The sequence below is a fragment of the Schistocerca piceifrons genome, chromosome 9 (genome assembly GCF_021461385.2).
Source record: "Schistocerca piceifrons isolate TAMUIC-IGC-003096 chromosome 9, iqSchPice1.1, whole genome shotgun sequence".
NCBI classification, from domain to species: Eukaryota; Metazoa; Arthropoda; class Insecta; order Orthoptera; family Acrididae; genus Schistocerca; species Schistocerca piceifrons.
This window is the reverse complement of record NC_060146.1, coordinates 119,439,005-119,451,100: the sequence shown is the minus strand read 5'-3', so window position 1 is coordinate 119,451,100 and position 12,096 is coordinate 119,439,005. Positions and strand designations below refer to the sequence as shown.

General features: G+C 38.8%; 1 protein-coding gene across 1 annotated transcript in view; it reads right to left on the bottom strand.

Annotated features, from left to right (window-relative positions):
• The window catches only part of LOC124717097, a 357,007-nt gene that overhangs the window by 96,860 nt on the left and 248,051 nt on the right, over nt 1-12,096 (bottom strand). Inside the window, exon 30 of the mRNA XM_047243803.1 lies at nt 3,934-4,779. Coding sequence (XP_047099759.1) covers nt 3,934-4,779 — 846 coding nt within the window. The remainder of the gene's footprint in view (nt 1-3,933; nt 4,780-12,096) is intronic.

Genomic DNA, 12,096 nt, shown 5'->3' with positions numbered 1-12,096 from the left:
GGGGACCAATGCACCAGTGGGTGAGAAGCCAACAACCCCATAGTAGATGAAAGGAAAGCAACATGAGGAGAGCCCCCAACCATGAGGGGGCATGTTTGGTCGAGCAGCCCTTGAAATGAAACAAGCGCTGTATTGTGTGAGATACAGAGGCAAGCAAGTGTGCTGGGACTTGCCCCAGTTCACTGCTAGTAGCGCCACGTCACCTTAAGGCATCCATGTGTAGCACACAAGTATTGCACCACAATTAAATATAAAATTAAAAGTCAAGCTTTCTGTTTACACCTTGTCAATGTATATCTTATTGTAATAACGTTTTAAATATTAAGTGTTAATGTAATTAAACTAATAGTTTCCATAAAAATGCAGTTTTAAGAAAAAAATAAGTAGCGCTAAATAATAAAGCTAGAAAGCCAGAATTTGGTCAGAATGTGCCTTTGGAGGTAAGAAATACAGTTTCGATCAAAATTGATCTACTTTTCATTTTAGAGATGGCTGCCACTTCCCCAATCTTGTCTTCTAATTTCTTCACAAAGAATAAAGGCTTTGTGGTGAGAAGGAATCTCCATCAGTCCTGCAAAGTAAGTATTGCAGGGAGAATTGCTCTGCTTGCTACTTAGCCCAAGGTTTTTCTCATGGCATAGAAAGGGAAGAGAGCATTGTAGGGTTATATCTGCCTATAGTAAAAGAGGACTTTCATTCCATAGAGACATAGAAGAACTGGTTTAAATTCTCAGGCAATAAGCTGAAAATGTAGCCCCATTGAACCCACATAAAAGACATGTCTGGTGGAACTCAGAATGTGACAAAATTCATGAAGAAAGACATCATGCATGGTTAAAATTTCAAACACACAAAACAGAAGAAAATGCTACCAACCTCAAAAATAGCAGGAAAAAGTTCACACAAGTTATCAGGCAAACCAAGAGACAATCACAGAAAGATCTAATCAACAAAATAGAAGAAAATTACCATAAAACCAATTCCACAGACTTTTACAAAATGTTTGTAAGACAATTACAAAAATTTGCCCCTCCCACATTAATGCTGAAAAGGGAAGACGGGAAAATGGCAAATAATGACAAAGAAAATGCCGAAATCATGGCAAAAGCATCCAGTAAACTTTTGAATTGTGAAGAAGCCCAGGAACTTTTAGCAATTAACGCCCATCAAGACTCTACCTGATCTCATAAATCCTCCAACAATCCAAGAGATGGAAACAGCACTCAGAGAGATGCAAAATTATAAGGCATGAGGAGAAGACCAAGTTTTTGCAGAAATGTGGAAATATACCAGTGTTATAGTTCGAACATCCTTACACATAGCCCTAAAAAAAAGTCTGGATAACAGAAAAGTTTCCCAAACATTGGACCACAGCCATAACCCACCCCCTCCACAAAAAAGGAGATAGACGCAACCCAGATAATTAAAGAGGCATCTCTCTCTCAGACTGTACATACAAGATTTTCTCCAGAATCCTATACAAGAGGATCAAAGAGCAACTAGAGGGAGAATTAGGTGAATAGCAAGGAGGCTTCAGACCTTGGAGAAGCTGTGCAGAACAGATCATCACTTTAAAATTAGCCATAGAATATTACAAGAAACGAAATAAACCTCTTGTAATAACCTTCAAGAACTTTAAAAAAGCATATGACTGTAGCCATAGACCTTCAATGTTAAAAATCTTAAGAAATTTCGGGCTCCATACAAAATTAATCAAATTGATAGAACTCACCTTAACCAACACTGTATCAAAAGTCAAGTTCAGGGGAGAACTCTCTGAGCCATTCATCATCAAAACAAGTTTAAGACAAGGAGATTACTTGGCACCCCTGCCGTTCAACTGTGCTTTAGAATATATAATGAGGGAATGGTACAAGATTAACCCAAAGAACATACAAATTGGAAGACCCAAAGACAAAATAAGTTTAAATTGCCTAGGATTTGCTGATGACCTAGCTCTCTTGTCCAACAGTATTCAGAAAACCAAAGAACAAGTTATCTCACTGTAGGAAATAGCACAGAAAATTGGTCTTGGAGTGCCCTTTGAAAAAACAGTCATCATGTTAACTGACCCACCACTCAGCTACAGATTACACTGGAAGACCTAAGAAACAAAACTGACAAAACCAGGAAACTCACAGACAAACAAACCAGACTGCAAATGAGAATCAACAGACAATAGGAAGGGTGATTTCTGATTTAGAAAGAAGGGTAAGATCCGAGAGAATGAAGAAGTACTGAGCTGACAGAAAACTGGAAAATTATTTGTATAAAGTTGGCTAGAGTGGTTCCATGAAGGCCATAAAAACCGAGAGAGAGACTGCTGGGGCCTTATTGCCACCAATGGGAGATAACTTCATCTGCTTCATTTGCGGCTCATCCAACACGGTGCCACCAATTGGGGCACCACACGCACTCACAAATGGCTACCTTGCCAGAAATCCATTGCTTGGAGAGCCCTGCACAATCTGCACTTCTGGAGAATTCTGAAAATTGGTGGCAGGTCAAATCCAACAATTGGAACATGTGTTATGAAAAGTTGTAGAAAATACCAAAAGTGGAAACTTGAGTCTTGACACTGGGCATCTCAGAATATTGAATACCCTACTGATTTCCAAAATGGAGTGTTCACTGCATGTAACTCCAACTACCAGTCCACATTCGAAGTCTCTTCATTCCCATCATGTGCCCACAATCACATCGGACATCTTTCCTCTTCAATCACTTGACTACGAATGAAATCTCAGCCAATGCACTGCACACCTCAGTGTATATCATCACTCAACAATAAACATCTCTGACTCAAATAATTACAAAGCTTTTTTAAGTGAAAACATCGAACCTAGAAACAGTGTTCAGTTCTCAAGTTAACATTTGTCAGCCAAAATTGCATATTTACAAGGAAGAGTACTTCATTGTATAAAATACATGTTTCACTATCAGCTGCTTTAATTTTAAAGCCAAATATTAACTGGTTTCAGTCATGGGCCATCATCATGGATAAGGTTAAAATTGTTTAAGCCCCAATATTACATTTGTCATAACTTAAATAACGTGTAGAGCATGCCACGAACATCAATATACGACACAGGACTTTCAGTAGCAAGCATATTAATACACACACATACAAAGCGTACACAGAGCAGTACTGAAGAAAAGATCAGGACTGTGACACCTCTACCAGTGCATTGCCCTTTTATACCTTGTGTACATGATACTACAGCCATCTGTATATGTGTACATCTCTATCCTACAACTTCTATTATGTCACCTCAGTGTATACCCTCAATTCAACCATAATCATCTCTTACTCCAATAATTATGAATTTTTTTATACAAGCAAAAACAATTAGCCTAGAAACAGTGTTCAGTTTTCAAGTCAGATAAGTCAGCCAAAATTGCATATTTACAATATAGTACTCCTGATCTTTTCTTCAATACTACTCTGTGTACACTTGGTATTAATGTGCTTGCTTCTAAAAGTCCTTTGCCATATATTGATGTTCGTGACATGCTTTACACGTTATTTAAGTAATTACAAATGTAATGTTGTGGCTTACACCATTTTAACCTTATCTGTGGAGATGGTCCACTGAAACTGGTTGATATTTGGGTTTAAAATGAAAGCAGATGATTCTCAAACTTGCATTTTATACATTACTTGATGGCTATTGATAGCCACTTCCCAAAAATGATTAAAGTACCTCAAAACTATAAGAGAGCTAACAGTTTTACAGGGAAAAAAAAAAAAAAGAGTATAAAATTCATTTCAGATAGTTCCACACGTGCGGTGTTTCATCAAGTTCCCAAGTACAGTGCCAATAAATTAATCAACCAACACCAATTTGCAGTACTTTCACATCCGTATAACAGCCAATAGGGGGCATCTTAGTTCCTACACCACTGAGGAATTTTATGGATAGTTTTACTCACCTCTATCTGCTTGTTTATCTGCTGTAGACGTGTGACGGGATCAAAATCATACTTGTCGTCATCGTAGTCATCATCGTCTTCGTCATCGTCATCCTCAGTTCTGTAATAATCATTGACACTGCACAGCCTTGGGCTAGCGGAACGACATCTTCGCTGGACGCGCTTGGAACGACAATGGCATGCACTAAAAGCACTGCTCTGAAATTGTGACTTATTACAATGCTGCCATTTCCTCGCACTAGAGGTACGGTTGACTCCAACTACTGTTAACTCATTAGATTCGCCTATTTGCTGCTCTGGTCTTATATCTGTAAGCGATTTACCCAGATTTCTTTGTCCTGTTACTGTTGTACTAGTACTGGAGTTCTTCCTTATACCCAATGGTGGGGTTTTGTGGAGAACACTAGAAGGACTACTACAAAGCCGAACATCAGTAATTATGCAGTCCTCCTCAGAATCATTGGTTCCACCATCACTTGTGTTGAGAGGTCTTGTTGCTGGGGACTTGTTGCTGGGGACACAATTTGATGGAGAGTGCAAATCTTTCCAACCTAACAGAGCTAGTTTGTTCGGTACAACATTGTGCTGTTTGCAATTCATGGGAGAAGTAGAACTGAGCTTCTGTGACAAAATTAATTCTTTCCCATCATCACTGGGAGTTGGCATCTCATCAAATGTTTCTTTGAGGCTTTTGTATTTCTTGGAATATTTAGGTGCAAAACCAGCCTCTGCCTTCCGGTCCGCTTCTCTTACACGTTTCGTCCACTCTTCATAAAAGGAAGCATCCACCTCATGGCACGGAACCACATTTCCATCATCCTCTGCTGCAACCAAACATTTCAGCCTCTAAAACAAAATACAGAAGAGTGTCACATAAACTTCACTTTCATACGTTACTTATCCAATTAACATTAATGCCGTGTTTACACACCATACAATATTTTCAAGAAATTAATTCTTTTTATTTATTTACACAATAACATTGAAAATAAAAATTACAAACAAAAAAGAAAAGAAGAGAAGAAGGATTTTAATTACAGACTAGCTGCGCCCTGCACATGTCATGCCTCTCTCTCTCTTTCTTTCTAAGTGGTTACTGCCATACAAAACAGACACGTTTACCTGTATGACATAAATGAAAAACCATTATTGTTTGTGCATTAATTATTTTGAAGAACTTTTTGCAAGTGCTTTAGGGCAAACAATATTCCTCGTCTTTCCATCTTCTGGAAAAATAAAAATCATTTTTAGGCTGTCCTCGTTGTGAGCAAGTAACTCATGATTGACCATGTGAGATGCATCAATTTTCCCAATTTAATCCACACAATTTCTTTCTGCCTGCAATTTTGACCAATGTACAAATATTTCACATACATACATACATACAATATTTCACACATATTTAATATATTTCACATAAATTTAATATATTTCACACAAATTTAATACATTTCACACACATTTAATATATTGCACATGTTTTATCCCTATCTCTGGCCAATTTTGCCATGCACCTTCATCTGAATTCTGAAGAAACTGATGATTCTGTCAGTAACTGATTGTTGTTTCAAGAAAAGGGACTGAAGCTGCTCTGCTATTCTATAGAAGATATTAAATGTATCAGTGGTATTTAGTCGCGTGGCACAATCCTTTGACTCTGAAAAGTGATGTGGTTGATGCACTGAACAATGCACATTAGAAACAGATTGTGTTTCATAATTTTAAAGTATTTGACGTCAACTAATTACAGGAAAAAAATACCAATAGGTCATTTTTGGACATTTGTACATGTGATTCCTTCACACGCATGCACATGTGCATACACATACACAAATGCCACTAACAAACCTTCAGTATGTTGATGGTATGTTGTTATCTGGCCATAAGTAGAAGACGAGCTATAGAACTTCCACCAAAACCTCAATCAACAGCGCGCTGCAAAATCAAATTTGCTACGAAGATAGAAAAGAATAGGTTATTGTCTTTTCTCGATGTGAAGGTTTACTGAAAGCCTTATGGTAAACTTGGCCACAGAGCATACAGAAAATTCACCAGCACAAACGACCTGCATGACTCCACTCATTGTCACCATATGCACAAGAAATCCACCCTGCATACTTTAACCAAGGGGACTCACAGGATCAGCGATGAAGAACATTTGAAAAAGGAACTATGGTTATGGGATGAAGATGATCGAAAACGCTGTTGTGACAAAGGATGAAGGTAATAGGGAAGAGTAGACGGAAGTACAAAACAGGCCCCTATTACCTCATGTGCAAGGAGTCACTGAATCTGTGGGCAAAATTCTCTGCTGAGCAGATAACAAGCCAATTTTCCACAGCAACAACAAAATAAAAAATTGCTTTGGCTCAGCAAAAGATGCAGTCAACAAGCTACATACGGTCGGAGACTACAAAATTGGCTGCAAGTGCGGATTAGTGTATGTGTGTGGGATGGGGCAACTGATTAGCACATGGATATCTGATTTGAAAGATACACTCATCTGAGGCAACACATCAAGTCAGCAGGGGGCGGAACATCAGAATGAGTGCAGCAAGCAGATTACAAATAGAGAAACACTTGTACTGGTGAAACAGTCACTTAGCTTGAGGATGAAGACTAGAGAGACAATACAAATAGCCAAGCAACGTACCAACATGAATAGAGAAGGCGGGTACAGACTTCCAGTGTGTCAGCTTCCAGCATTAACAGTGCTAAATGACAATAGCATTTGCAAAGCAACTCACACAGGTGTGCAAGAAACCACAGCAGCTGTAAGCACACAAGAGTACCGGCATGCCTCAGTGAGCAACAGGTAGCATGTAAACAGCACTAATTGACAACTATGGCCTGTTTCTCATTTGCCAATTTCCACCAATGATAAGAAATAAAACAAACATCAATAAAGACCGTCTAACACCCATCTTCCTTAGCCTCAATACCCTTTCAGGTTATGGTAACAGCTTGTTCCACCACTATATAACAAGTTAAGTTTCTCTCATTCTGTAATCAGGCCAACACCCTGAGGAAGGCCATCTACAACAGTGATCGAAATGTTGGAGAATTTTACATACTGACAATGCAATCGCATACCCTGAAAAATTTTACTCACTATACCAACAGATGACTACAAATCCCATTCCTGGACAGAAAACCGGAAAACAGATAAATAGATAGATAGATAGATAGATACACACACACACACACACACACACACACACACAAATACACAAACTTGCACCAATATACACGGTGTCCCACTCATCCTGACCACCCTAAATAACTGTTTGTCCAGATGCAAATTACAAAATGTTTCAAGCAAATGTTCTTTAGCTGTCGGGGGACATCAATCAGCGTGATTGCCTTCGTTGTAGCTTTGTTTTTTACAAAGATATGAACAGCAGTACGACTTTTTTAATTGGCACCCTGTATTTTTATTCAGTAATTCATTTCCTCTCCTAAAGACCTATTCAAAAATGTATCACAGTGTACCATTCATTCAAACACAATGTTATTAATTACATAACACAACATTGACGTTGACACTCCCAGCTCTTAGTGCAGGTACTCGGGGTAATGGAACACATCCACGTGCTGATGTTGACAGAGAACAAATGTAAACATAAGTAGAACGCACACCCGTCATTCCGTCAACCATCGTCAGTTGGAGAGTTGTGCGAGTAGAATGTACACCAATGAAGAGAAGGTAGAAATAGTACTCACCTATGGGGAACGCAAGTTAGCAGAACAGTAATTGCAATACTGTTTTCTTATGTACGGGTACATTTAGTACAGTAGTTTAGTCCTTTTAAATACTGTTGTGTAGAGTAGGTGTACAGTAAAGGCTGTCCTTCCTACAAACTGCATCGATATAACGTTTCTTTTATTATTGTTGTTGTTGTTGAAGGTAAGCGAAATGCTATGCAGGCAGCGAAACTGCACAGAGAGCGATATCCTGACAGGAACACATCTTCCTGACAGATGTTTTCTCCTCTTGTTGTGACACTTCAGGAAACGGGAAGTTTCAACCCACGACAACGCAATCGTAGGCGCACAGATGAAGCTGCCGAAGTTACTGTTCTCGTTTCCGTTGCTATGAAGCCACATGTGAGCACAGGACAGCCAGGACACGAGATTGGCACTCCTAAAACCAGTGTACATCGTATTCCTACACGTCACCAGTTCCATCCTTACTACATACACCTACATCAAGAATTGCACAGGAATGATTTCCAGAATCGTGTACGGTTATGTCAGTGGGCACATCAGCTAATCCTCGCCAACCCAAACTACTTCTCCAATGTTCTATTTACCGATGAATGTTACTTCTCAAACAAAGGAGAGGTAAATACCAGGAACATGTATTATTGGTCCTGCGACAATCCACGATGGCTTAGACAGGTGGAACATCAGCGTCAATGGAGAATTAACGTCTGGTGTGTGATGCTTGGTACTACAATTATTGGCCCTTATTTCATCAATGGGAGTCTAAACAGCACAGCATATGCCAACTTTCTCAGACAAATTCTTCCTCCTCCTCTGGATGAAGTGCCGCTAAAGCCGTCGGCACACGGACCGTTCATCTGAACGTTGAGCGTGTCGAGTTTCTGATGTCAGAGCATGGAATAGCACGTCCAGAAGTCTTTCCGAACGTGCAGAGCGATATCTAGAATGTCAAATGTTTTGAGGGTGCGTCTGAGCGTTAACCAATAAGATGGCAGAACGTCACCTACGTCACATACACGCCATCTCCCTTCAGCACAGAGCTGTGAAGTGCCATACTGGCATACGGTTCAAACCTATACGTATATATGCCATTTCTGAGCACCAGCAAATTCAGAATCACTCAAAAACCCATTTTTAACTGTGTGATTCGTTGCAATAAAATAATGAGACACATAATATTCAGGGCAAAAGAATTATTGTAACTTACGTATTATGAGAGTATGCCATCTGAAGGCTACAACACACTGAAATCCACCAAAAACACACTGATCTTGGTACAATTTGTTATAATTAAATTTCAATTAGTAACATAGCTACAATTAATACTTTTAGAAATTGGGAACATGTTAGGATTAGGCACGCTGTACATGTTGTGAGTGTAGCTTGGTTGGTAGCGTAAACGGTTCACAATGTGACGTGTGCTGCAGTAGCGGCTCACATCTAGCCACGTCTAAATTTTTTTCCTAACATTTGCATTTTTAATAGGTTCTAATTCTTCATTATTAGTTTAATATAAGTATATACTATAATATTTGTCGTTATGTAAATATAAGTTCACGTTTTTTTGACTGGTGAATTTGTTCAATTGGCTTAACCTACAGGACAGCGTGCGCTACTTGTATAAAGATATTTTGCTCCTTTTTCTTTTAAGTTTCATAATTAACATGCCGTAAAGATTCTGCTACTTGGTAGGAACAGTGATCAAGTAAGAATAACCTTAGGGTTTGACTGAAATGTGGGAATGATGAAATAATGTTTATCTTACATGGAGAACTACTGCAAATCTGTATCGCACTGTTTGTAATGGAACTTTTATAAGCTTATGTGCTTATTGATTGGACATAGTGCTTCCCTTTTTGTCTTAAAACATGTACCAGGATACTCAAGTTTTTATTTGCATATATTATATATTGAACAATGTGACTAACATATGGACAATGGAGGAAATGAGCGTTTTAATAGAGCTAACATGGTAATTTTACACGCACCCGTTTAGTAAACAGTGTGATTTACGAACTACAAACATACCACAAATGCCACTGGAGTGCGTTGCGATCACTATAACATGTTGGGTCCACATACAGTATGCACAAGTCACATCATTCCTGAGCATTCAGCAGCACGTTGAAATTGGCATGCTCAACGTTGATGTTCGACAGCACGGTCCATGTGCCGATGGCTTAAGAACCAGAATGCTTATGTGGTATCAACACAATGGATGTCCAGCACATAATGTCTTGCATCGTGTTCTGAACCGAAGATATCCTGCCAGATGGATTGGTTGAGGAGGAACAGTTACTTGGCCTGCTAGGTCTCCTGATTTAAATCCTCTGGACTCTGTTTTCTTTGGGGATGCATTAAAGACGTTGTCTATCGCGATATTCCAACAACTCCAGAGGACATGCAGGAACGTACTGAGCTTGCTTGTAATTCTCTTCAGCAGGCAACACTGGAAGCAGTAAATAATTCTTTCATTCAATGAGTGCACCAGTGTATCGGTGTCCAGGATCACCACTTTAAGCACCTTTGAATGTTCTACTCCTCGGCAATGGTACAGCAGAGTCAAAGTCAATTTTGTGTCATGTTTCCACTTGGTTTTCATTTGTTTCCTGATAACTGCAGCAAGTGGATGAGTTTGTGATCCCAGGCTCAAAATCAGTGTTGCGTTATGTAATTAATAACGTTGTGTTTCAGTGAATGGTACACTGTGATACATTTTTGAATAGGTCTTTAAGAGAGGAAATGAATTACCAAATAAAAAATACAGGGTATCATTTAAAAGAGTCATACCGCTGTTCATAGCTCTGTAAAAAACAAAGCTACAACTAAGGCAATCATGCTGATTGATATCCCCATGACGGCTAAAGAACATTTGCTTGAAACATTTTGTAATTTGTATCTGGACAAAAAGTAATTTAGGGTTGTCGAGATAAATGGGACACCCTGTATATACAGTCAAACAATAAAACAAGTTAAAGCAAGTGGTAACACAAAAACAAATGACACACTACACACAGAATATGACGGTTAAAGTATTATGCTACAAAAACACTGTGACTACACGAAAAATTGGAAGCTTTCAATTGGTTTTCCATATGAAAGAAAGCTGCTCAGTTTATATATAATAAATTAGATGTATTTCAATATAAAAAGCTTCCATGAACTACTTAAAATCTATAGCCTGTGACAATAAAAACATCGTGCAATATCCCAGGATACCCACTGAAAATGCCTTGTTGAAAAAGCAAAATGCTTTCGGTGAATAATTTATTTTTTTTTTAATTAATGTGCTGCATGGAAAAGGTGTTTTGCTTGTAAACTACTTCATTTAATGTTTTCTTTGTTTTCGTACACATGTCTACAATCCTGGCCTTACTCAGCAGGGCAAACTGGTTGCCTGGCCGTAGTGGGAACTAATATCATTATGTGACTAGGTGCAGTCACATCCCAATTCGAAGTAGTGCACGCCATTATCTCCTAGTGTGAGAACATAAAGTCATCACAGAGAATACCTGCTCTGGCAGCCAGGCCAACATGCTGTACACATCATCAGTTTTACTGACAATGAGAATGGGAAAGGTATTACAGTCCCAACAGAGAAGAAGACAGAAAGATGGAGCAAACACGACAAGCAAAAGATAAGTACAGTAGAAAGTCTATTAACTGTCACTCTTGCGACCAGGCAATGGCTGGAACACTACAGAGATTGGATAACCAGAGGAGAACGAAGAAAATCATTTATAGAGCTCAAAATGATGTAATAAATAAAGAAAGTTACATTCATAATAAAGAGAAAGGAAAAAGAGAAAATTCTATAATTTGAAAAACTATTTTAAAAAGTGTAAATTTTTTTGTTCAATTTCTTTTGCAGGTGCTTCACACCACTTCTTTGCCCACAATATGTCATCCATAGCTACAGCAGTGTGCTGTTGTTCCAAATATTTGAGGGCAGTCTCAAACACATCCATTGCTGCAGAGTGGCTGATGTTTTTGTCTTCCACCTTTTCTTCGCCATCTGAATCCTCTTTTCCAACACTATACTGTTGCAAAGCAAGATCACTGGTCTGATAACCTCCAAGTTCTTCATTGGTAACAGCAGAACCATCACCTTCTGCTACCCATTCCTCTACATCAGTATGCTGGATATCACTCGGAAGCGTTTGCAAATCAGTGACTGAAGCTGCAGTGTCTGACTCATTAGATTATGGAAGTTCTTGCTCTTGGTTTAGGCTACAACAAACTTTATTCTGTGATTTTTGTAGACTGGCTGTCTTAAGTTCTTCCCAAGCTTGAGTGATGACGTTTGAAGAATTTTAAATAGTATGAGCAAATGCAACAAAACACCACTCCCTAAACAAATTACCATTCATCCAAGCACTTTAGCTTTGTACTAAATGGAAAGTGCTGGCGTACTTGTTTTCAAAAGCTCTTGGATTT